This window comes from Taurulus bubalis (genome assembly GCF_910589615.1).
Source record: "Taurulus bubalis genome assembly, chromosome: 7".
NCBI classification, from domain to species: Eukaryota; Metazoa; Chordata; class Actinopteri; order Perciformes; family Cottidae; genus Taurulus; species Taurulus bubalis.
This window is the reverse complement of record NC_136595.1, coordinates 20,581,905-20,609,520: the sequence shown is the minus strand read 5'-3', so window position 1 is coordinate 20,609,520 and position 27,616 is coordinate 20,581,905. Positions and strand designations below refer to the sequence as shown.

At 43.9% G+C, this 27,616-nt stretch overlaps 1 protein-coding gene across 2 annotated transcripts in view; it reads left to right on the top strand.

The window, feature by feature from the left end:
- elavl4 (ELAV like neuron-specific RNA binding protein 4) overlaps positions 1–27,616 on the top strand; it is a gene marked incomplete at both ends in the record, with an annotated part of 70,049 nt that overhangs the window by 10,142 nt on the left and 32,291 nt on the right. For both annotated transcript variants that reach the window (XM_079220898.1, XM_079220897.1), the window contains 2 exons: positions 19,760–19,846; positions 24,261–24,507. In XM_079220898.1, coding sequence (XP_079077024.1) covers positions 19,760–19,846; positions 24,261–24,507 — 334 coding nt within the window. The remainder of the gene's footprint in view (positions 1–19,759; positions 19,847–24,260; positions 24,508–27,616) is intronic.

Below are 27,616 nucleotides of genomic sequence, written 5' to 3'. Positions count from 1 at the left end.
CTGCACACTGCATATGCAAACCTGTGCTATACTGTGTATTGTTTAGCAGAACACTACGTGTGTATATTGTGTGTGTGTACAGTACAGTACTACCAGTATCAATCCTGAAGATTTAACAAGAACAGACATTTTTCAGGGCGTGGCAGAGATCTAGCATCGTGAGTTTGTTCACCAGAATGAGGAAGGAAGAGTAAGAGGGACAACGCCAGCCTGCATTAATCCATTAAGGTCTGTGACTAGGAGGGGTTTAGGGTGGAGAAGCATGGCAGGAGGAGTTCATGACAATTAGCCAGCTCTCTGCTTTCCAAATTAGCAGGCAGGAAGCACCGGCTGAAGCACACTTGTGGGGTTGCGCCCTTAAAGCTCCGGTTCCACGATATTCACGCTGTCAGACTGTGTCACACACTCCACGAACCAAAATGTCATGATTTGTCGCACGTACGCGCGTGTTTGTGAGTGTATGGATTTAGTTGTGTGTGTGTGTGTGTGTGTGTGTGTGTGTGTGTGTGTGTGTGTGTGTGTGTGTGTGTGTGTGTGTGTGTTTATGGATGTGAGCCATGGCCAATCAGTGAGATGGAGTTTCTCATTGCTGACAAGTACGCCTGACCCTCCTGGGTTAAAGCCATAAAAGCTTTTTAACTTTCAAAACTATACAAGAGGAAAGAAATATAATTTGCCTCCTCAAAAAAGGTTTAGCATCCGTCATCATCTAAAAGGCCAAATAATGCATCCAATCAACGCTTTGCACTTTTTTTATGCAAAGTCATTAAGAAACCGTAGTCTTTTTTAGTCATTACCCTTAATTACTTCTTTGACATTTTTACATTCATTCAGTTGCTTTATTGCGTTTTATTACCAGACAGACTAAAAATCTAAGTACGGAATAGACATATCTACAAGATAATAAGCTACACTGCAATATTTTTAACATCCAGACTGTAAAGCATCTCAGCATGGATTCCCTTGATAGACTATCTCAACCACTCCCTCCATCTGTCCAACAACAATATTATATTGCACGGTGTGTACCCTTAACTAGGACATGGCAGCAACACAGTTCCATCTTTGGTTTTAGTCTGTGTATCATAACTACACACAGAGAAACGCACAAACTCCACAACACACTCTAAAGAGCAGAATGTGTTTATAGCTAATTTACTGAGTATGGGCAGACACTTTCATTGCTTTATAAAATCATAGTCCTGTGGAGCAATTTAGTAAATCGAAAAGCCGAGCAAGTCAACTGTGAGAGACTATTTTCACTTTCGGAACACATTCTCATTTAGAGAAAAGGTTATTTGGATCATATTACGGAGAGAGAAAACAACCTCAAAACACTGTCCTTTATGAAATAAGAAAATGATCACCCTCTATTTTCACCCCACATCTTTCTGCCTCTAAACATCAAGAGTTAAAAGTTGCCTGCATACAAAGACAGAGATGTGATTTGTGAGTCGGTCATTGCCAAGGTTCTGACTATCCCTTCTTTTAGGAGGGAATAAAACAAAAATATGGTTGGGAGGAGAATATTAGAGGCAGTGATGTGAAGAAAGATTAGTTTTCTCTCTGTTTTCCCTCTGGTCCAATCCAGAGTCTTCATTTAATTCAAAAGGTCAGATAAACGATGGACATGAAACTGTAGGTTTGTTGCCTGTACCATTCAACTGCAAATGTTGCGTCTTTCTGCTCTTTGGTGGAAAATATACGCAGGCACATAACAAAGGAAATTGGACAAAAGTGCACTTCTATTTCGATCCATTTTCTTTGTGTTTCATTCGACATTACTCTTCCTCTGTTGTCTCATATACAGTTTGAGCGGTACAAATATCCAGACTGCAAGTGCCAGCATATTCTTTTCTATCAGAAACAATAGCCAGTTTGTTCAGTGTGTGTGTGTGTGTGTGTGTGTGTGTGTGTGTGTGTGTGTGTGTGTGTGTGTGTGTGTGTGTGTGTGTGTGCGCGCACCTCAGTACTGCTCAGGCATAATTGAAGGCGTAGTAAGGATTGTCATTAGTATCTCAGGCACATGGTTCCGCTAGGCTAGCTAGCTCGCTGTAGCTAACGAGACAGGTGGAGAGGTCAGAGGTGAAGTGGAGAGACTGGGGAGCTTTCGTTCACCTCTCCCTTTTTGTCTGCCAGAACTGGCCTTATCATTCCTAACAGTTAGTCCTCTTCCTGTTTTTCCTCTCCGAACATTATTATTTCAGTGTGCTCGTTTGCGAGCTAATTTGTGTCACTATTGGAGTGTTTGGTTGAATTTCTCAATTCATATTTGTGTGAATACACATACGGAGTACGTATGTGGTACATACTGCATAGTTTATCATGCACTGTCCACAATGTGGCGTTACAGTGGATTGTGTGTGCATAGCGGGGTCTTTAGTGCTCAAAGTGGGGTCTGGGGACCCCCAGGGGTCTGTAGCACTCTTTCAGGAGATCACGAAATAATTAGCTATAAATAATACATTTGTGCTGTATCATTAAAAAGTGAACAGCTACAGATGGGGGCCATAAAACAAGCTAATTGTGTTCATTACTCCCACCCACGTTTGGGCCAATAGAAACTCAGATTTGACTCTGACACACAATAATTGAATTATTCTTAAATTGAGGCACTTACTGAAAGTCAGCTTTAGACTAGTAAATTTAAAAATCTGGATTTAATAGGACTATGCCAGTCTTGTTACTCTTTCTAAAAGCTTTTAAGATCAATTACTTGAAAAGTAGGCTATAAATGCTTTCAATTTGAGTCCAAATGCAATTTGAAGATGTCTATATTAGTATTCAAAAGCATTGCAAATGTTCCTGCTTTGGCACTAATAAATGGTTATCTCATCTTATCTTATCTTGACATAATTCATATTGAAATGGGTTTCTGTTTACCATGATGAAACAGTTCTTTAGTATTTCGGTAAAACATGTTTAGAATACAGATAGTTCCAATGACTTTACCGGTACAAATGGTAGGAAAGAATATACTTAATCAATGTTACGATATTGTATAAAACCTTTAGATAACACATTATAATCACGAAGATGTCAATGGACCATCTAAATAAAGCGTGATCCTGAGTGTGGACAGGTCTTGAGGTGATTGGGGCATAGAAATCTCTTCGGGATTTATAGCTGTCCACTTACATTAACTCCCGTCAGTTAACACCACGCAGCTGAATGCTAATTGAAACAAACCAGCATGTAAATAAGCATTGGCTCGCTGTCTGCCTCTTATTGCGATGTTGAACACAAAGGAAGCAGTATGACCATGTGTTGGGGAAGTAATGATGTTTTGATCTCTTGTCTGGCAACTTAAAGAAATTGCCAGTGAAAGAGCAATTTGTTACAAAGCGGCCACATGTGTGTGTGCGTGCGTGTGTGTGTGTGTGTGTGTGTGTGTGTGTGTGTGTGTGTGTGTGTGTTTGCACATACATAAATATGCTGATGTGTGCGTATCGAGCATGGTGTTGGCCAACATGTTCCAGTATGAAGAATTCCGTGCCTGCATGCATGTGTGTGTGGGTAAACATATGCCTGCCAGGTAACTGTGTTAAAGGAAGCAAGAGCTCCCTCTTCTTGTCTGCCTGTGATAGGGGCCAGCAGGACAAAGTCAACCTGTGGCAGATTAGGTATATAAACTATTAATATGTATAAATGTATATATTATACAAACTGTAGTAATGATTTTACTTGTCAGGGTAATCAGGAGAAATTTGATGATATCATATGATTCAATTGTGTATAATGTCTCCTTAAGACAATAGAGACAATACTTTGGGCGTTGCCACAATTAGCAACATTTTAAGAGGGGCAACTGCTTTAAGACTATTTTTTTTGAGGTCGTGTGACTTCAGGACTCCTGGCTGAGAAGCACAGGGGTCCTGTGTGTGTAACGACAGGGATTACACACTAAAAAACACTGCAGCAACAATGCAGATGCAGATACAATGCATTTTTCTGTGCAAAATGGCATAAAGAGATGACAGAGACGAAGGCGGTTACAAACAACGTGCACGCGTAGACTGACTGTATGCATGCGGAAGACATGTCAGCTGAGGGATAGTTCGGAGGACCACACGAGCCATGCCTCCTCTCGCTCGCATCCGCAAGCGCACCGCCCCGTCGGCACCTCCCCAGCCAATGGGAGACCGCGCGCGTGTGACTGGACATTCCATATGTCTTTTTAGGGAAAGGAAAGGTAGATAGAGGGGTTGTTTTCTCTCAATCTTTTCCTTTTGAGTGGACTCTCTTATCCCGGTCGCGTTGGTTGTGTGTGTGTGTTTTTTTGGGGGGGCTACTTCTTTCGCAGCGCGAGCGTTTCCCCCCCTCCTTCTCCCCCTCCTCGCACGGGACAGGGCTGCAGGTCTTCCACACCCACGCGTTCGCTCCGTTTAGTTTTTGGCTCCGCTAGACTCACTCCTCCGGTTCATTCATCCTCCCCTCGGCACGCTGCCGCTACTCCATCCGATTCTTCCCCCGGCTTTTACACTTTGTTCGCCGAGACCGCCGCTGCCGTCCGTAACAAGCAACACAACTGACACAAGAATGGTCATGGTGAGTAGATCTCGTAGAGGAGCCGACAGCTCATCCATCGTACCTGTCTGTGTTCCATCAGGTGCCGCGGCAGGCGGGCGGGCAGGTAGCGCCGTGCAGATGTGTGTGTACGTCCATACATGTATGGATGTACGTGCACATTTAGAAAGAGTAGAGCAGATCGCATTTTTAGGCTACACCTGTACAGACGGGTGTGTGTGTGTGTGTGTGTGTGTGTGTGTGTGTGTGTGTGTGTGTGTGTGTGTGTGTGTGTGTGTGTGTGTGTGACTTAGGAATTATCAACATAGGAGACCATTTCTTTTTCAAATTATGTGCTTTTAATTTTAAACAGTGCAGCGGCATTGAAGGATCTGATCTACAACTCCTTAAATAATTCCTTGTAAGAAACAGGCTGTGATCCATTCTGAGTATGTGTAATAAATGTGAGTTGCGTGTGGAAGGAGGACGAGGATGAGATCGGCTGCATACACACAGTCATGTAAATGTACAGGGGCTTTTAACATGCACCCAGTAATAGCTAATTTATATACACAGTGCTGCGCAGGCATCCTATTAGGCCTACCATAGTGCCCGAGGCTGCAATCACTCCCCAGAGCTCCGCTCCGCACTGCTCCGCACTGCTCTGCCCCGCTCACTCAAGCACAGACCTCAGCAGCGATTGATTGTTTTGCTGGGATTCAGAAAGCCTTTTCTCTGCCAAACCAGGCTGAGGCTGGCGTGTGCCGGCGAGGGCTCGGAGCCAGCCGGAGAGCGAAGGTGGTAACACCGAGGGAGGGGGAGGTGAGAGCGAGGGCTGACAGGCAAGCCACGAAGCCAATCACAGACTGTGGAAGAGAGGTGGGAGGGGAAAGGGTAGGGTAGGGTAGAGAGGGAGGGAGGGAGGCAGGGAGGCAGGGGGCGGGCTCTGACCTTCCAGCGGAGCAGGCGACTGGGCGGGTGGCTGTGGGAAGGAGAGAGGGAGGGTGGAGGGGAGGGGAGCCTTGCTGCAGCCCAGCACTCTCTCATCCAGACACACCATTCTCCTCTCAGCATCAGCGGAAGAAGGCGATGCTTGCTCCGTGCGCCTCTAGTACGCTGCTCCCTGCTCGCCGCTAAGACTCGAGCCGAAACTGGAAGCGAGGCAGAGTGAGGAAAATAAGGAGACAGACAGCATCAGAGGAGACTAAGACAGGAAGAGAGCAAGAGAGAGTAGGGCATTTCCTTTGCTGAGGCGTTGCTGTGGCTGTTGTGTGAGGAGAGAGGGAAAGAGAGAGAGAGAGAGAGAAAGCGTGAGACCACGGCCGGCGTCTCCCAAATGGAGTGGAATGGGTTTAAGATGGTAAGGAGAGACGGCTACGGGCAGCCGGACACTATACCTCGCTGTACATTGTTAACCATTGTTTCATTTCGGGCAGCAGAGCAGGTTGTAGAAATACTATCACCCACAGTCAGTGCACGGTACTCTTTCAGCACAGGCAATGCAGTGATACTATACAACTATCTGTTGTGCAGAATGTTAAGTTCCTCCACACAGGGAAGGGGGATACAGCAGGGGGGTTAGACTGAGGGGGCTTGTGGGCAGGATGGGAGACAGATGGAGGGACGGAGCCAGACATCATGCTAATAGAAGAGGTGTGGAGGCAGGAGTAGAGGTAAGCAGGGATGGGGAGCGGAGTGGAGGGAGGGAGGGAAGGGTTAAATAGGGGAACAGCACCCATTTTATCTTGAAGCCAGGGCTGTAGGTGTCCCCCCCCCTTTCCTGCCTTTGCACCACTCTGAGCTATTTACCTACGTATAATACTGCAGCAGAGATGGAATGCATGTTACTGATGCTGAATGTAGTGCGAGATGGTCGGGAAACTGGACTTTTGTGGATTTTATATTCATGTATGCAAAGTAGTCCTTGTTAATTGTAGGAGCAGTCGTGTTATCCGTCATGCCGCTTGTGTGCACAGTGCGAGTTTGCGTTGCCCATAAGTTGTGCCAGAGCGGGAGAAAGATGGAGTAGGTGGGCTGGAGTTACACGCACGCCTGGATTGCAATAGATCGTAATGCTGTGCATGCTCTAAGTTTTAAACCCATCGCTCACACGAGTGTGTGTGAATATGACTGTGTATCAATTTTGCGTTTTGATTGTGCGAGTGTCGACGTGAGAGAAATCATAAGAACCTATGAGTAATGTGCTTTGCTCAGTTTCATGAGACTTTAACTTTGAATCCATTCATCCATCACACACAAGAGAGGTTGGCCAACAAAACTAGCCGCCATATTGTTTTCCTCTTGTCGTTTTCACCTGCCAAATAAGACAGAGTTTAGTTTAATTGCCCATACTGCGCCACCACTATAGAGTCAATACACTTATTTAGCATTCTCAATGCATCCGTCTGTTTTCTAAATCTCACCATCCACACAGCGGACTGACTCACATGTGTGTGTTTGCACGAAACAACAGTGGACATTATTCGTGTGTCGCCGAGTAAATGTTTGATTGTTTGCTTGATGGCTTCTTCCCATTAGATGCAATGAAAATGCTAATTAAAACCAAGGCGACTCCCCTGTTTGGTGATTCGGCTAGTGACGCTAGCTGGTATGCCGTCGTTCACGACTAGGAGTGTATGTGCATAGATGGGGGGCCCTGACCACAGAGAAAGAGAGTTTATTGTTTATACCGTATATATACAGATGGAGAGGATAGAGAGGACAGGGAATGGACACAAAGGGAGAATAAAAAGAAACTGATAGGAGTGAAAAAAAGTCTAAGTCCATCAGTAATGGAGGCATTAGATTCTGTATGAGATTGCACCATAAAACCTCCTGATGGGAACCAGTGGGGGACGGGCCATCATTTCTCTCTCTCTCTCTCTCTCTCTCTCACTCACTCACTTACTCACTCACTCACTCACTCACTCACTCACTCACACACACACACACACACACACACACACACACACACACACACACACACACACACACACACACACACACACACACAGATATACACACAAACATGCAGTGGCTCTAAGACCCTCAGGCAGAACACCATGAGCTCCAAGGTTACACACCAATGCTAATGAGGGGTGTGTGAGGAATTTATTAGCTACAGTGCACCGACCGAGTGTGTGCTTAGTGATTTACATGTAATTGGAGATCAGAGAAACATAAGATAAGGACAGGTGCTTGGATATCCATTCCTGGGGAGATTATAGGTCTGTGGGACGATGAAGATGATTCACACAGGGGATGATGGATGATGGGCTCAGAAATTGAAAATGGAAAGCAACAGGATCATAAAGAAATGCTACTTTATCAGTTAAATTACGTGATGGCCCGTGATGTGTTTTGTATGCCTGTGTTATCGGGTCTGTTTGTGAGTGAGTGAGTGAGGATATGTGTGTGTGTGTGAGTGTGTATGCATCAGGGGGTTGGGGCGACTGACGTGTGTCCAGATGCAGAGTGACATGGTTAACGAGAGCCTGATTAAACACCAAGCAAATAGAGAGAGGAGGAGAAGTGGTTCAGACATAACAATTGGCTCTTAATCTCCCCTCCTGTGTTTCCATGCTCAAACATTCCCTCTTTAGAATATTACTATAGGTGGGTGTGTCATCACGTATGAAGACGGACAGACCGTTCACAGTTTTGAATGATTCTAGTAGAAATATAAATTCTTAGTGGTAGCCTGACAGGAATTTAAGCTAAACCTGACACTAAGTTGCTCTTTTCTTCTTGTTTCTCACTTAATCTTATAACATTTAGCTTTTAGCAATACATTTGTCAAAATACCTTAATTCCTTCACCATTGGACACCTCTCGGGATGAACAAACGGAGACAGACCACCACTTGTGCTCTGTTGAGATCTTCATCACAGAATAACAAAATCTAAGCATTTTGTTTTTACTTCCTTCGCGCTGTTCTCTCGGGCCCAGTGTGCTTATTCGCCTGGAGAAAGAGTTTTCAAAAATGGTTTAATGGCTAATTTGATAGTTTTTGATGTGTGTTTTACTGTGCAGCAAAACAAAAAACATCTATTTTGATGGAGGTGAAAAATGCATGTTGTGGGTTGACTTGCGGGTTGACCTGCTTTTGTGGCTGGTTGTGCATTGTTCCACGGCATGTAGTGCAAGAATGTCTTGAACTGACTTTGTCGAGGGAAAAGAGGGAAACAGTAGCTAAAGTGAGGGCCTTTAGCATTCTTATACTTTGTGTTTCGTGTGTATTGGTGGTTGTGCTGCCATTAATGCTTGATTTTTTTTTTTGCATTCAGAGTTCACTGCAGTTCAAAACGTCCACAGTAATTAACTAGAGAATGGTAAAATGGTCACGTTGTGTGTTTGTGTATATGTATGTAGTCGTTAATTAATATGCGAGGGAATATGCGTAATATGTGGGAAGACATACAGTAAATGTTTAGTGTGTGTGTGTGTATCATACTATACCTGTCCCCTCTAGCTTTAGGTAACCGGTCCTGTAAAAAAGGATTGATCTCAACTGGGACGACCTCCTCCCATCTGAGTATCTCTCACCCACATGGCTTGAGAACTACCTTTGCAAAGGTGCACCAGAGACAGGCACGTTTCAGACAGAGGTTGAATCCAAGTATATTAAGACACGTTCTTGTGGAAACCCAAAATACAAGTACGAACCTGAAACTGAGCATTATATGTCCCCTTTAACCTTGACCCCAGGTGGTAATGCGTTTTAGAGTGGGGTGTTCCAGACAGGGGAGATAAACGTTGAAGACATTTAGACTTTTGTTAGGTAGGATCTCTCAAGTGCAACTGTGGAACTCCTGCAAATCTGTACAGAAGCATTTTGCTCTGTTTTTTCTTGGGAATTCATACTTGAGGCAGTACGATACTCAACTTGTTAAGTATACACACACAAATCCAACACAGTATTTAAACTATAAGTTAATGCTATAATCAAACACCTGCCAAATGAAATTAGTAATACTCAAGTTTACAATAATAAACTACATTTGTAATTAATTACTGGTATAGGTGGTCGACTGGTGGTTAAATATATAGCTGCTATTAAAAAGTAAAGATTTAATTTGTTTGGGAAAAGACAATACTAAAGAACTTATCTGGCATTGCTCAAGCTTATTTATGCATTATGCAGTCTCAGTATTTTAGTGGTACGGTGGCTGTATGAATATCGCAAAAATATCTTATTGTCTTTAAATGTCTTCTCCACTTTCCTTTAAACAAAAGCTAGATGGAAGCAGTTAATGATTCAAAAGCCTGTTTGAATAAGAAGCTGCTGTAACAATCTCTGTCCCAATTAGCACGCTTTGGTTTTTAAATATTCCTTTTGTGTGAAGCCTAAACACACATGAAGACTCACAAAACGGTCTCGTTGAAAATTTAATAGGCTTCCACAGCGATTTCCTTCATTTATTTAAAATGTGTCTTTTTTCCATCTCTTTTTAAAAAGCTAGAAATCTGAGAGGCATGGCAAGGCGTTCTGCTGTGAGGGGAGCAGCATTCACAAATACTAGACCTAATTCCTTTGGCAGCAGCTCAAACTGCTACAGACAGACACATAATCAGCTGGGGAGTGTTAGCGCCTCAGCCCACTAGCAAACACAGGACCGAGCCCTTGTTGTGCATCGCTGCTTTTCAGAATAAATATCCCGATGGAAAATACAGTGGGAGGAAAGCGGTATTCATGTGTATATAGCTCTTTGTTCAGTCAAAGATTCAGACGGAGAGAGGAACACTGGCTTTTTTAGCGACTTTACCGCTCATTCTTTCTCGATCCTCTCTCTCTCTCTCTCTCTCTCTCTCTCTCTCTCTCTCTCTCTCTCTCTCTCTCATCCTCCACTGTACCGTGTGGGTTTTGGTATTCAGACAGATGTTTGGATTTGAGTGGCAGTTTTTCCTGCGATGGTGCACAAGCGGCTGACTCGTCTCATCTGCATTTTGCATCCCAGGAAAAAAGAGAACGGAAAGCATCAGACTGGCAGCTGTGTGTGTGTGTGTGTGTGTGTGTGTGTGTGTGTGTGTGTGTGTGTGTGTGTGTGTGTGTGTGTGTGAGTGTGTTGTTTGGCTTTGGCAGCTTAACTTGGCCCAGCGCTGTTGCTGTGTGATGTTTAAAGGACGTTTCAAGGTCACGCTTTCGACAGTCCTCACCGCCTCTGACATATTAAACATTTATATATTTCTGTAGCCAGATGAATTATAGATTGAACACGCAACTGAACATGCTACAAAATGGCACCATTGTGCATGGTAATAGACACATTAGGGCCTACAAACACAGCATGCCCCATGACAGCCTTATCGCGCCAATAACACCAACACAGGGACAAAAAGGCTGATCTCGGCCCGATGCATAACCAAGACCCTTGGAAATCCCACAGCGGGAAGAGATGGGAGGTAGAAGGTTCAATCTGCAAGTAAATTGTGGTCAATGACTCATAAAGATCGGGGCCACTGTACGTAAAGATCATAATACTGCAGCTGACAGCCTTCATCTGAAAAGGAAAAGTCCTTTCCTCATGAGTTAATAAGAGAAAAAGTCAGGCAAGGTCGCTACAACTTGACTATTTCCGCTTTCAGTCATAGGTTTGGTTCACCTTTTTGACGTAGCACACGTGAGACCAGAGGTAGCCAACCAGCTCCACTGGCACTTATCAGGCCACAGTTCGACAGAATAATTCTGATAATAGCGATATTTTTCATCAACAGGAATATTGATTCTCGCAGTCAATGCATATTCCCTTCAAAATTGACAGGAATGCTGGGAAATGGAGGTAATGTGATATACGATGCTTATCCAGACTGATAGAAGTCCGCAGCAGGCATGAACAGCACCTGTCAAGTTGATATCAGGGAGGCAGAGAGAGAAAAAGTCAGGAAGAGAGGAGAAAGGGAGCGAGGAAATGAGATGTTGCACGCTATCTCCTGGTTGCACGGCTTCTCCGGAACACGCTGTCAGACCAAAAACGCGGTTGCAGAATTTTCTTCGGCAATCAGCCACCGCCTTCTATATGTTGCCTACATGCTACAGTATATGTGCAAGGAGAGTCTCCTGTGGGCATTTTCAATTACTTCGCACTGTACGGCAGTGGGGGGGATTAATCTGCTCGTTTGAATGCACGCCACACTTAATGGTTTAGCCGGTGTGCCGGCAGGCCTCGTCTGTCAGCTGTGCCGGTATACGTTTAGGCTTTTGTGTCTCTCTCCTCTCTTCCTGCTGCAGCAGAAGCCATCTCTAAATTGCACCGCTCTCACATCAAGTTATATTGAGATTAGATTTTCACAGAAGATGGCTCACTGTAATTTCTCAAGTCAAGTCTCCAAATTGATTGTGTAATGACGAGTACAAAGCAACTTTATAGCATTCGTAAAGTGACTGAAATAGTTTAGCAATTGCAGTGACAGCATTTTTTCTTTTTTAAAGTACAAAGAAATCTGTCTTACAGGTTGATTGATGGAGCTGAATGATTCAAATGACACCAAGCTTATAACTAAACCAAAGACCAAGGAGTGAAAACTACGAAAGAAATAATTTGATATTTCATAATGTCACTCAGAATAGGAAGAAGGTTGCCAAGAAATTTGCCAGAGGAAAGATATAAATATTTTAGCTTGTCTGTCTATCTGGGACGGAGTAACCCTCCTCAACAGCTACATGTAGTTTCCAGTTATTCATTGACTCCATCAAACTGTTCACTCATTAAGACAGATGACGGACGGCTGTCCTTTCCCCTTGCAGCTATTTGATTATATGAGCTCCGGTTCGGAGCTGAATCAATAACCAGATTAGCGAGGCACACGCACACACACACACACACACACACGCCCCCACACACACACACACGCATACACATACACACAGCCACACCCTCACACAGTACCCAATGCTGTAGGATGAAATCTCGAGTACAACGGTTGGTTTGTGTCTGTGTGATTTAGCTCTATGCCTTTGCTGCAAGACACACACACACACACACACACACACACACACACACACACACACACACACACACACACACACACACACACAAGCAGGCCGTGTCTGAGATGCAGCTGATGGGGGGAAAACAGTGATTAGATTAGAAGAGCTCTGCCTCTGCTTAGCAGCCGGGCCAGTGTTCCTCTTTCTCGTGTTCCCGGTGTAAGTGCTGTGCTGTAGGTTTTGTTCTTATCGTATACCTCCAGGCTGCTTATAGCTTTTTAAATACCTGTTCAACAAAGCCAATATTACCACTTCCAGCCTCAAACCAGTTTTAATTAGAACTCCTATGGTGAATTATAGAGAAGAATTGAGTTCAGTCAAAGGAGTTTACAAGTTTGTATTCAGGTGTTCAGAGAGAATATTCTTTGAGGAGCGTTGCTTTAGCCAGTTATCTCGTTCTTCAAGGCCCGTTTTTATCCCCAAAGCAAGCATCTGCAGGCTGGAGCAAGCGACGACTGCACTTTCTAGTTGGTTACAGTTCCATGCTTCCACTGCTGAATTGCTTTTTTCTGACCTGACACATGCAGGTGGGGCACATTAACGATGTGTAGCCGGGTAGTTGGGTCTGAATCTGTGTGCATATTGTGCTTGTTTGCATACGTTTTTTTCTGCACGTGCTGGTGTATTTTAGTGTATTCTTGCTAAAGATAGGAGAACTGCTTCACTAAAATGGCTGGTTGCCTGCGCAGGTGCGTGGCTGCAGTCGCCTGCCAGCTACTTGTGGAGGTGGTGTCCTCGCTCATGACACATGGTGCTGACTCAGATGGATCAGCCTGCTCGCTCCCCGGGCCTCGCTGTCGGTTCCTGCGTCCTCGATCCTCTGTCCCATCCCAGCTAAGAGCAACTTCAGCTCGACGCGGAAATGAGCACTGCATGGAAACACAAGCCATTCCCTGAAAAGCAATCTGGAAATTATGCCGTTTTTTGTCATCGCAGTGCTGTTGACTCGGTTGGATAGTGTCACCTATATGTAATGAAAGTTAAAGTAACTGGGAGAGATATGAACACAATCGTGGCAAACATGATCTTTGTGTTATGACAGTGAGAGAAAAAGGATGTGCCATGTAGACCCCTTTCCTGTGAGCAAACATTATGACATATTTTAGTGGGCGAGGTGAAACTGTTGTGAGTGTAATATCTCTGGGGGGAATTTCTTCAAATTTGGCGCTAACGTCCACCTCAACTCAAGGATGAGCTGATTAAATGTGAGGGGTCAGAGGTCAAGGTGCTGAGCAAATTTCTTCATTTTTGACAGATATGGATGGAAACTGCAACACTGGTTAGCAGAGGCATCTAACGGCAAGGTGGTAATTCTAGTTATTGGCTGAAGAAAATTAGAGTTTCTCTGAACATGTACACACACTCGCACTCTGGGCCCACGAGTGTTACTTGACAAAAATTAACATTAACCAACAGGACCAGATTGACCGACCCCTGCACACTACACTACAAATGTACACACCTGAGCGTGCACAGTAAAGAGAAACTGACGGTGTATAAATCTTTGGATGCCGAAACAATCCTGCAGAAGATGTTGCTACTCCAGTATTTGCAACAGCTGCCTAAAATGCAAAGCAACCCAACAAATCTGGAAAAAAAAGAGTTTTTAAATATTGGCAAAGCGTTTCAAAAGATGGTAGTTTCTAGATGGTTACCCACAAGTTCCCGAAAACGTGCAAAAACTTCTTTGCGAGACTAACCGTAACCATTCATGGTCAATCTTTAACCTCAACCATCTTGCAACCTTTGGGTTACCTTTTAGTCGATTTTTTTTTTTTTTAAATGTTGCTCAAAGTTTTGCTTCTGCTAACCACAGCCAAAGGCTCATGGCTGCGGCTACGGTTAGCAGAAAGCTAAACTATGAAACATTCTCTCCACCTTAGTAATAGTTTTGCCTATTAGCAACATTTTTCTGTCCATCTCTCTAATCGTTTAGCCTTCTGCATAAACGGTGAGCTCACCACTGCCATGGCGGCCGAGGTTAGCAGAAGGTTAAACTATTAAACCGTTGTCTGCCCATCTCTCTAATAGTTAAGTCTATCAGGAACATTTTCTCTTCATCTCTAAAACTCTTTGCCGATATTTTAGCTCGCTAGAGCCGCAAATCACAGTCCTCTCAAAAGTTATGCGCAACACAGCAAGATGACGTTTTCAACGTGTAACGATAGCCTGCTGCTTGTGGGGATTTTGGTTTGCCTCCACTCCAGTCTTTCCTTTGTTTTGCCTCCAGCTAACACAACGATGTAATCCTGACCTCGGCACGAAAAGGCTTCCTCCCGTCTCTCCCGCTTTGCTTTTACCACTTTTTTTCTTATTTGCGATGTGTCTTTAGCATGCATTCAATCCACAGAAATAAGAATAATACTTCCTGAAAAGGCCCAACATGTTCGATAGATATCATCTCCACTAAACCGTTAACCACATTAATGATGTTTAATTAGGATAAAATCCAATATAGAGGATGAGACGATGATTTAGCCTCTTTAATCCACCAAAATGTCCTAGCTAAGGGCTCCGGCGGTGATCACTCCCATCCGTCACACACAGGGATTACAGCAGGACAGACAGCGATGCACAGCGGAGACATTCTGCTGATTTGACTGAGCTGGGAGCAGAGATGCTGGCTGCAGCAGCTCGATCTGGCACAAAGGCTGGCAAGCTGTTGATGTGGATTTGATGCCTTTCAAGGGAAGGTTGCTGTTGGAATGATGTTGCTGCGTTCACTTACAGCTGAGGATTGGATAGAGAAATAGGGTTCATGGGGCATCAGCCGAGGGACTGCTCCTGGCACCTGAGTGAAACTAGGGGAACTGTGATGAGGACCAGGGAGGCCGGGTTAGGGCTGGGACCCAGGGACAGGGACTTGGGTTGACAGGCAAGGCCTTCAATTCCAAGGCCCGGTCCCCGTGCTCCGGGCTTCAGCCAAACAGCTAGGCAGGTGTCCAGCTGATCTCACACCCCCACAAAGGAGGAACTGCAGAGCACCAGTCAGTGGAGCTGCACAAATTGAAGTGTCATCTCCAGAGTCAAGATGCTCACCAATTTTCTGCATGCACTGGTGCAGAGTTGGGATTCAGCCAGTGGACAAATGTCTCTAGTTTCGCCTACAGTTTGGCTGAGCAAAGGAGACCGTGGTGTGTGTGTGTGTGTGTGTGTGTGTGTGTGTGTGTGTGTGTGTGAGTGTGAGAGAGAATGTGTCTGTGTATATATGGAGCACTCTAGGTCATTGTCCTTGAAGGATGGTCGGTCTTTTGACTGCCCACAATGCAGCACGAATCAGTTTTTGAGAAAAGTGTAATTAAAAGAAGTAAATGTGAAAAACTGGAACAAGTTACATCAATTCATTTATGAATATTTCAAGTCAAAAACCTGTTGTGCCATATTCTTAGGCCTTCATAACGAAGTGAAACTGACAGCAATACAGATATTTAATATTTGGAAAATAAGAATCTTTGTTGGAAGAATCATCCCATGACTGTGAAATATTAATCTTGAGGTTATTATATAGATCCTGTCTGACAAACCCCTCGGCAATTGGCTGTATCCTGTCATCTCCTGACCTGTGAACTTACACAAGTTTGTGCCGATTACCCAGAGACAGTGAGGGAGTGTGTGGGAAAGCTGCATCGATCTCACTGGAAGACTGAAACATCACAAAAGAGAAAGAAGAGAGGGGGCGGGGGGATTAAGCCAAAGTTAAGTGAAAAATTGCTTGCATACACGTCTGCCGTGGTCTGGAACATTTATTATTCCGAGTCACACAGAGAGAAAAGAAGTGCAGGAGGATAGAAGAAGAGAAGAATCCATTTGGTAAAGTAGATGCAGATCGATGAGACTGGAGGCAGGCAGGCCAGAGTGCAACACAGGAGGGGTGTGTGTGTGTGTGTGTGTGTGTGTGTGTGTGTGTGTGTGTGTGTGTGTGTGTGTGTGTGTGTGTGTGTGTGTGTGTGTGTGTGGTTGAGTATCTGTAATGTGTCTCTTAGTGTGTGTGTGCTTGCGTGCATCAGGCGTCCCAGATTACTTTCCCTGATTGATCCGGCCCAGCATCCGTCTGACCTGCAGGACGTTTCAGAGCTCAGAAGATGCTGTTGGAGGTGGAGAGATGGCGAGAGAGAGAGAGAGAGAGAGAGAGAGAGAGAGAGAGAGACAGCCAGGAAGAAAGGGAGAGGCGAGAGAAAACCAAAAATCGATAGCGCAGAGAGCATTACAGGGAGCTCGACTGGACGAGAAGCTGAGCTAGTAAAGTCGTATTAATCTCTTTGTGTCTCCGTCAGTCCGATAGGAACTCCAATTCAGGATCACTAACTCCAATTCAGGATCACTTTTGGGGAAAGAGAGGCAGTTTCAGTCTGAGTTTAGCAGCATGATGTGCGGCTGCTTAATGGTAACAAGAAAGGGACACATTGTTACTATATTTGGTTGTATTCATGTGTATTGTCGGACAATACATTTGAATACAGTGATGTTTTCGGTCAGATTATTTCATGCCATCCTATTTTCTCATTTTAACAAGCCAAATAATGTGGGGAGGGGGGAATCAAATAAAGATAAGATGCATGAGGCATAAGGAAATCAGTAATAATATCTGAAGCAAGATGGGGAGGCGAAGTCTACCGAGTCAGATGGTTGCATGCTGGCTCCATTTTGTAGCTGCCAGGCAATGTGTCTATCAGTGGAGAGATCCTGCAGCATACTGTCTACTCCGCAGTCTCTACAGCCTCCATCTATCCTGGCCAAGTCAGGGTAAATTGATTGTCTAAGCTCTGTAAGAGAAGGGGGAGGAAAGCCAGCGCCAGGCCCGCGATATAAAGTGCTGGTTTTACAGTGTAAATGCAGCAAAGGAGTGATGAAGGTGAACAGGACAGGGAAGGAAAACACAAACTCTTTGGTAGTTTACATTTTTAGCTTGGGCCATGAGTGACATAAGACTGTGGAGGAGAGACAGAGATCCTCTTTGTGAGCAGTGTTAAAGAAAGACTTGTTAAAATGGATTCATATACGGTAAGTATAAAAGAAAGCAGCTTGTGCCTTTGGTTAGAGGAAAACAAATGTTTACTCCCTTTCTTGCTGAAGGCGGATAAGGCTCGTCCTATTTGACTGCAGTACCCAGACACCATTGGCTGAGAGCCCAAGGAGACAGGAAGCACTTTTGTGGCATCAAATATTAATGGCGTTATAGAGTGTATCGATTATATAATACGTTTTCCCAGCATCGGAGCACAGACTGAAATGTATTCCCTGAATAATTGAAAATGTATCCATGAGCGGTTTTTCATCTCAATGGTTGGTGAATGTAATTGCATTGCACCCTTATTCCAGTGTTATTTGAGATTTTATCAGAAGACGCACATGTGTGTGTTCATGTGATAAACGCGAGGACAGCGAGAAAATGAAGAAAGATTAAATTGTGTGTGTGTGTGTGTGTGTGTGTGTGTGTGTGTGTGTGTGTGTGTGTGTGTGTGTGTGTGTGTGTGTGTGTGTGTGTTACGCCCTCAGACTGTTTGTTTTATCAAATGGTTGAGCATTGGATATTGAGCACTGAGTAGCGCAGAGACTTAAACGCACTTCTGAAAAATGTAATATTCCCTTCTTTTTTTGACATTATGCTCTCTTGCACTATATGTTGATTTTTGAAATGGAGACTCATACATCTGCTTGCTGCTTCTTACATTTGTATCACCGCTTTTGTACATGCTGCCATCACACTGCAGTGTCTGCTCGCTGCGGCACACCATTCCCTTCCACCGCAAATGACGGCTTTGCAGAATGGCTGAAAAATGCTTTTGATGTTTCACCTCTGCCTAACATTTACTTTTTTCAGGGTAGCTTATTCAACTTTACATTTAACAGCATGCTATACAGTGATACTGTTGTCCTAATAATGAGATGAATGTTGGTTCTGTATGTGGTGGCTGCAAACTGGACCTGGCGTGGGCACTTTTGCCTCAGGGGCGGAGCTATCCCTGGCGCTCTTTACTCTTGGCTCTTTTTAAACCGTTATGAATACACCTCACTGAATTTGGCACACCGGCATGAGGTTGACCTATCACACCTCAAAGCTTGACAACGTGACAATATATGTATAAAAATTTTTAACAACAGAACAAATGCCTTTAACCAATTATTCCCAGTCCGATTCACTAAGTAGAAAGTGTTTGGTCTATTTTACACAACGTTATTCAACAGTTACCGTTATGCCCCCCACCAGTCTAAAACAAAGCTGGCTCAACTTGATATTTCTCTAGGATCATCCCCAAAATATCCCAATATTCACCATTACCTGTCACCTGGTAGAAATTATATTCTCTGTCCTTTCTTCTCTCCTGACCTCCCTGCCCCTCTGCATCTTCTGTTTTCCTTTCAAGCTGACAGTTCACTCTCATTTAGACCTCCATTATGCATTTCTGCTCAAGTTTACAAGACACATTGACAACAGAACATGTACAGCCTCTTCCTCTACTCCCCCACCTCTGCCTCTCTCTTTCTTTGAAGTATTGGAAGTGTCTTCCCCATTACTGAGCCCTTGCCTTTTCTTCCCCCTCCCATCTGATCCCTCACTCCCTCTCTTCATCTCGCTGCAGGAGTAAATGAAGGCAGAGGTCATCCCTCCTCTCTTCCTCCTCTCCTGCTAAATTGGCTGCTTGTAGCATCCGTAGATAGCTGCAGGCATTTAAGCCCCCTGCTCTGGAGAGCTAGTGAACAGACTTCCTGCTCATTTGTGGCATTTCTGTCTCTTCAACCACAGGCGTGTTTACCCACAGAGAGCATGAGGGAAACCCTCATTATAAACTCTGCCAAGGTCATTGCAGTCACCACACCAATCTGCCAGCTCGAACACACACATGCAATTGTATTCAATCAGTTCTCAAATTATTAAAACGGACTGAAAAAATAAATGAAGGAATGTCTTTATCCCCATTTCTATCTTAGCAAAAATCATTTTCAGCATGAAGAAATGGTTCAACAATTTGAGTCGTGCAGTTTTCCAAATCTACATTATCACCCCAATTCTTTCCCAAAGACAAAGTACTCACTTATCTCAGCAGTCACGCTAACCAAACCAATCCTGAGCCACCTGTCTTTGTTTTAGTTTGACTGGTGGACTGTAAAAGGTGTCGCTGTATTTTTCTAGAGAGCCGCCATTTTCATCATCGCCATCACCCCAACCGCCCCCACCCCATCCCACCACAAATGAACCCTGTTAAGTGAGTATTTGATGTTGACGGTGGGCTGTGCGTCCCTCCCTCCCTGTGCTCCGCTCCATAGGGGTCGACAGAGACACAGTGGCGTCAGGCAGAGCTCCCGCAGCTCCAGGGCTGGGCAGAGAAGGGATTGCTGACACAGCCAAAGATGGTAAGGAGACAAATGGATGGCCCAGCCATTTTACACACCCATGAAGTAAGATGATCTGATATTGTACTGTGTTTACATAAATACGCACGGGCTGGTGATGCTGCTGACTGGGACAGTTGGAACTGGAGCACAGATTGATGGAGAGAGGACCGGGGGTTGCAAGGGGAGAGGAAGTTGTGCAGAGACGAGGGAGAAGCAATGTTCAGCTGCTGACGTGTTCATCCATTGTATTCATATGAGAACGCCAATAAAAAAATGCTTATTTTTCAATTTATATATACATGTTGATGTTTTAGTATTTTTAGTACAGCCGTTCAAATAAATTGGGCTGTTTAGCTTTCATTAAAACACGCTGCAACCGTGGGCCTTTCTGACGACCCTCTACTCCCTTGCAGACACTTACTCAAGTTGCTCACTAGTAATTTGTCCTTTGTTGCTCCCTTCCTCCTGCATTGAGCACACCAGCTCTCATTAAAAATTAATCTGTCCCCCCATGCACTTTGCTTTATAGCAACTGTAGCTTCAGCAATGTTTGATTCAAGCCAAATCACGTTGTCATTCTTAAAGGGACAGTGTGTAGGATTTGGTGGCACCTAGCTGTGAGGTTGCAAGAGTGCGACCAACTGAATACCTATCCGCTCACTCTTCCCTTTCCTAGTCGACGGTAATATGGGCCACAGAGTGCAAAACCATGATGGCGCTGTTCACCTCGCTCAGAGGCCATCCTTATCATAATAATACTGCTTTAGGAAAATCGACGGCAGCTGGCAGTCCCGAGATTTTGCACTCTGCGGCTCGCGTTACATTAGTGTCACAAGCATGCTGGGGAACTACGAAGGTCAAATAAAAACCAGAAAGCACAACAATTGTTTCAGGTGATTATACACCAATGAAAACATAGTTATAGTAGTTAACATCGTATTTTATTCCATTTCTGCTACTAGATTCCCAGAAATGCTACACACTGGCCCTTTAAGATGCCAGTTTTAAGCATTATCAGGAATCTTCCAATTTACAGGAAGTATCTTCTGTTTTCCTGTTCCATGTGTCCAACAACTGCACACTGTCCACATGCGTTACTTGTAGCTAGAAGCCCGGTGCTGGCTCTGCCTCCTACATGTGTAGAATTACAGCTCGTGAGTAGAAGAAGCTGCATCTTGAGAGGGCTGTGTGTTTTACCAAGTCAGCAGGACGGTGCGTTCTGTCCACAGCACTAGGCTCCTCAGTGGGAGAGCAAGGGCAGCCGAGTGCTCACAACCAACATGAAGTGGACTGCTGAGCAGCACAAATGCTGGTGGGCAGGGACAAGGAGAGGAATATAATTGGCCACTGGGACTCGGCAGGTCCCTGTTAATTAGAGGCAGCCATTTTGGTGGAAAAACTCCTCAGATAACGTCCCATGGAGTTGAAAGTCTCACTGACAGAATGTAGCGCAGCAGGGAATGTAAACAGATTTAATAAGGCCCTCTCCAATCAACTCTGTTATGGCTAGATACTATTCTCTCCTTCCTCTCCCCCCTCTGTCTTCCTCAGTCTGTCTCTGTATCTCTGTTGTGGTAGAGCGGTGAGTGAGGAGGAAAGGATACTGTCAAAAGAACAATTTGCATGCAGCTCTCATCTTGAGAGCTTTTAGACATCTCCCTGTCTGTTTGTTTTTCTGCTGTGGGTTTGGGCCATTGTTCTCTCCATCTAAGTGTATGCGTGTGTGTGTGTGTGTGTGTGTGTGTGTGTGTGTGTGTTTGAGTATGGGCTTTTCCATGCTCTGCCTATGCCACACTGTGTGTGTGTGTGTGTGTGTGAAATGAGAGGATAGAAGCAGATTAAAGACTGACATTTTGTTGCGGCTGCTACTAAACACTTAGATGGAGGAAAAGAAGAGCACTAGATAGGTAGAAACACAGCCCTTTTATAAGATCGTCCTAAAGTCACAGAAAATATGGCCCCTCTATGACATCCCATGGCATTTTTGGTATAGGTATTTTCTATATATATTGTGATATGTATATATTTCAAATTCCATGTACTTGGATAAATACCACAGTTTGTTTCGTAGCTCTGATCTTCTCATTCAAATTAACCGCACACCATTTGACTTTTCTAAGTCATCATTTTGATCACTGTTTTATTATATATTATATTGATATTAGTATTAATGTGAGTGGTATTTATTTGGTAACTAAATAATTATTTGTATGCCTGCTTTTCATTTTTCATCATCCCCTCGGATGCTACTACTTGCAGGTAGATAGATCAAAGTAAAGTGATTAAAGATTAAACACATTGTCTAAAATGGTTTTGAAAACTATTTCTGGACAAACTGGGAAATTTTTTAATTCTGCTTCGAGATATATTATTAGAACACAGATCCAGTCTTTTGATAATCCAGAAATAGAGCGAAATAGGACTGGTGTGCCGCTTCTCCTTTGCTAAAACCAGCCCTGCTTCCAAGTGCAGCCTGTCTGCGTGTACTTAAGAATGGTTAAAAATAGACAGGGAGCTGAATGGTTGAGCAGGGGAAATGGAGAGATCTGAGCGATGACTTTAAAAATTTGATTAAATCAGATTAAAGAATATTGTGTTCAAGCATGTTTGGTCATTGCAGTGCTTGTGCAGCATTATGAGGGGAACTTTCTGTGAGTTTGTGCTCAAATGGACAGGAATTTGCAAACATATGATACAGGATCTATTATCAGTGCAAGGTGTGACACTGCAGGACATTCAAAAGGTATTAAATATTCTGCTGGTCTGGTTTGGCATGAGTCAAGATAGAATGATGCTATCTCTACATTTATGACCGCGCATCCATCTTCTTTTTTCCTGTTTTATCTTCCCACCGTTTGGTGATTAGATTTAGTGGTCTTCACTCTTTCCACTTGCGAAACACTGACACTCCCCCCACATACACACTCACCCATATATGCAAAAAAAGCTATTCATTTGATCAAACAAATGTTTTTATGCAAATGTGTGAATAATTTCACTTCACACATTGCTTTTGTTGGAGAATAATGTTTGCTCAGATTAAGCATTTCTATTAAATATGTATCAGAGTGCTCTGGTAGAAGAAGAAAAAAGTGCAACCTGCCTCCCTCCTCCGACTTTTGACTCTCACTCCTTCTCCTTCACCTTTTTGTTGTTTGCTGTTGTCTTACACTTACACTAAGCTTAAAGTTGTTTTAAACACTTTGATCCGGAGATGCTCTGCAGAAGCAGATAAGAAAACACAAGCGTCTCTCTCCCACAGCAGCAGCATCAGCAGTCACATCGCAATTGAATGGCTGCCCCTGTCGTTGCCCCCTCCCATAAACCTTTGCAGCTATCAGACAACCTCTTCCTGGCGTCATTAATGTCTTTCTGTCTCTAGTGTTTGTTTTATAGACCCTTTTACAGCCAATGTCATCAAAAACATGCTTGCATCACTACGGAAGTGCTGTTTTGACGAGTTAGCATTAAAATGTTAGCTTTTTTAAGGTTTGCTTCTCAGAATTAATATTCGTGACGGTGCTTGCTTGTAGTAATTAACAGTAATGGTTGGCATAGATAATAAAAGACACATTTGACCAAACTTTACACGCTTCCACAAAATACCACCAAGTCTGGCCACTAAATAGTGATCCACTTGCTAATATTTTATACCCAATCACGAATAATATATGAATGGTAAGTAAATCTGTTTAAGTTGCATTCGCGATCTTTGGTTGTAAAGGCCCTCGCATAGCTTGACTCGTTCTTGTATTTACTCTGCTTTGACTTAAGTAAATCAAAAGTTATTAATCAAATACCTAAAAAAAAATCAAGGTACGTCATCACATTGATGCAAAACAAGATCAATGTAATACTTCTATAACAACCCAGTCTCCAGAAAAATAATTTCTGCAATCCACAGATTCGTAATGTGCCATAGAGCACACTTGCAGAAGCGCAGAATGCCATCTGGAACACATTGATGACAATGGTAAACGTAACCTAACAATGTAACTAGCGTAAATGAAAAACCACCGGTAGCAGACTTTTTGCCTGGTTTTCTCTTCAAAACCAGACAGATAACATTTAAACCCCTGTCAGTCAAGAAATAATTGTATGTAAATTCCAAAACAGTGATATATTATATGTGCAAAGCTCATTTAAAACCCTTCAAAAAACCTTTTTACCCAAACTGCTGATTTTACTTAATGCAAAAAAAGTCATGCTTTTTAGAAAATTTACTTAGAAAATAACCACTTTGTCAGAGTCTTGTATGCTTTGCTACATACTAAGTGTTCAAAATGTTCTAAATAAAAGGACAGAGGCCTTTGCTAATGAATGCTATGTCTCTCCTTCTTCCTCCCTGCACTTTCGCTCTGTGGTTCCTCTCCTCGGCTCTTCCTCTCTCCTCCTCCTCCTCCTCCGCCTCCTCCTCTTTGCCCGGATCCAGATCATCAGTAACATGGATGCTCCAGTGACAAATGGCCCCAGCGGAGGAGGCACCACATCCAACGGGCCGACCACCAACAGCCGCGGCTGTCCCTCGCCCATGCAGACCGGCCAATCAAATGACGACAGCAAGACCAACCTCATCGTCAACTACCTGCCGCAGAACATGACCCAGGAGGAGTTCCGCAGCCTGTTTGGTAGCATCGGCGAGATTGAGTCCTGCAAGCTGGTTCGCGACAAGATCACAGGTACAGAGGAGACTGTCCATGTTGAACTGATGTTGTTGCTTGTGTTTCCCTTTTCATGAACTAATCTGCTGAGCCATCACATGCTTTGAGGTGTATCCAATGGGTTTTAAAGGATTCCTCCCCATACAGGAGCATGTATTTCACTGAAATTACCTGAATTTAAGTCAATGGGCCGTCAATGACAATATGATGCACGAAAGTAGGCTACAATGTAGTATACCGTGTGATGAGTTGGTAGTTCCCAAAGGCAATTTCGCCAAGGGAAAAAGGAAAGGTTTAAGCACAAGGGAAGCTAATATACTGAGCTCATCCAGAGCTGGAAGGGATTTAGATGCTCCCTTTCTATATTGACAATTTTGACTGGCCTGATCCTGGCACTATAAGACTTGGCTTCCTATTCACTTCAGCTACCCGATTTTAAATATATATTATATTACAATACTCAACAAACCACATACTTTACATTTTTGTTTAATTTATATTTGTTGTAAGGATTTATTTTGTGTGTTTGTTCACCCGTCACAATCTTTTGTCAAATATTTGCGGTAGACAGTAGATTGGCCAGAATAATAAAAATGTTGCGAAGGGAGAAATCTTACATTACTGTTCACATTCTGCGAAAGGATCAAAAGGTAGGTGTAGATTTGCTAGTAGTGCGCTATGTGTTGAATAAAGAAACACATGTACAGAATTAAACATGAAATAAATAGTTCACTTCACCCGAGTGTACACAAGCCCATGGCTCAACACCCTTCCAAGCAATTTAAGTGTTTGACAGTAGTCATTGCATGCTTTGTCTTCTAGAAGGAGAAATCCATCTCTGCCCTCTGTGCGTGTTCAAGCGCTGTGAGTCAGCAATGCGGCAAAGTGCCACATGTTCTCCAGAGGTGTTTAAATTAAGCAGCACTTCGCGGTGCTAATCATGGCTGTAATCTGGGCGTAGTGGCTGTGTGGGTGGCCATACAGCAGATGGATCAGGGGAGGGGGTTGGTGCGGCTCTGTGATAATGCTCCATAATGGCTTTCATTTTAGATCCTACTTACTGACACTCTTCTCCTGATAATCTCATTAAAGAGCACCAGGCTGGCAGGCAGAGTCGATCACCAAGCCATTCTCAGATAGCAGGCAAGGCGGAGAGCGTAAACACACACACACACACACACACACACACACACACACAGATATATATATCCGAACATAATCACCAAATTATATTTCCTGTAATAGATTAAGTACAACCAAAAGTCCAATAGCAATGACAATGTTGACTGTAAACCAGAAGCGGCCACTCGCCCGGCCCTTCCTGCCTCCTTCTGGTGTCTCATTCTTTGAAGCATATTTTGCAGCACTACAATTCCTCTCCAGGACCATCTTCCTCTTTCGCTCTAATGGGCCACAAAATGGAGCCTGAGAGTCAGATACACCAGGATAATGGAGGACGGTGTGTACAGAAATAACACTGGGATACCACATGCTATCATCATCACCATCACCATGTTCTCTCTCCTCCCGATTTTCCCCTCAAGTGTGATTTGCCAAGCGGCAGCGAGGAACCAAGCTGATATTTGGAGGGAGTTTAAAAAAAACGAACAGAATTGCTGTAAACCTGATTGGGCCCTAAATGGAGAATGTGAGAGAAAGGTAGAATTGTTTGTTCGCTCACTTCTAAACCATTTACGGTACTTCTCTGCTCTGCACTACAAGGACTCTCTGATGACTTTGCATCAACGCAAAAAGTTATAAATAAATCCCACCCTCCCTCAATCTCCCCCTCTGGTGTATGCCTGTTTTGCTCTCCCGCGGGTACAATTTCCTTATGCAAACTTTTAGGCTAACAAATCACAGATCCCCTCTTCTTACAGGGAACGCCAAGAGGCTTTATACTCTAACAGTCATCCAAATCATTAACAGACGAAGCCAGGTTTGCTAGCGGTCCGGTAAAGAGAAGGAAGGGAAGAAGAGGAAAGAGAGCGCTGTGTTTTTATAGGCCAATGAAGACACCTGTACCCTGTGTCATCTGTCGTATATGTCTACACACCGATGTAAGACAGATCAACTTCTACTTTAATATTTTGACCATTTTTTATCAGAGTGAATCAAGACTGAGGAAAGAGAGGATATTTTTTTTACCATGTTGAATTTTCAGCAGGAAACCTCCGAATGTCTTGAGGATGATTAGAGTGTTCTGTAGCTACACATTATTCATATTGATGGGGATATTAAGGCCGTCATATTATATTATGCAGTGTGAAGAGTTTGAGGAGTAAAGAACAAAGTTCAGTTTTGAATATTTGATCATTCCAAGATTCAAGTATTCCGCCAACAAATCATTCAAGCCAGGCGCATATATCTTTGCAATGTATAGTGCTTTTGTGTTGAGTGTGTGGCCTAACTGACCAGTGAGTGTTTTGCTGATGAAGTGTGAGCATATGAGCCTCTCAGAGGTACAGTAGCAGAGACAGACACGTCCTCCACTTCCTGTGGACTTTCTCCTGTCAGCTCCAATGACGCCGTTGCGGCGTGAGGATCGGGTGGTTACGGGCAGGCGTAGACACTCCAGCTCCGTCTGTCACCCAGGCCGACTTCAGCTGGTATAACAGGCACCTCTGGGTGTCTTCCTTGCTCCCCACATGCCTGCCCGCTTCCCTAACCACCTGTCCGCTTGCACAACTACCTCTGGCTGGTGAGCTCATAACACGGCAGAGACATGCAGGTTAATCTTTCATTAAAGGCTAGCTTACACGCACCTAGCTGCAGCCCACACACACACTTGCACATAAGCCCCAGGCCTCCTCCGGTCTGCCTGCGTACTCCTAAGGAGAAGATATCTTAAAGAAAATCGTTGTGTATACTGTAGTGGCTTTTACATTTGTTGTCCTACATTCCACGCAGAGAGAATGTAACATGTACCTCTTTGGCCAGCGCGTGAGGACTCTGAGACACTGTGAACTACAGAAAGCTCACCTGGAACAGCAGTGAAAGCAACTATTAGAATAAACATGCAAACCCTTATTGTGAGCTCAGGAAAATCAATGTGGACCTTGCAATATGCTGAATCAGAACTCATGAACTTATATGCACGAACACACACTTACACAGAGAGAAATGG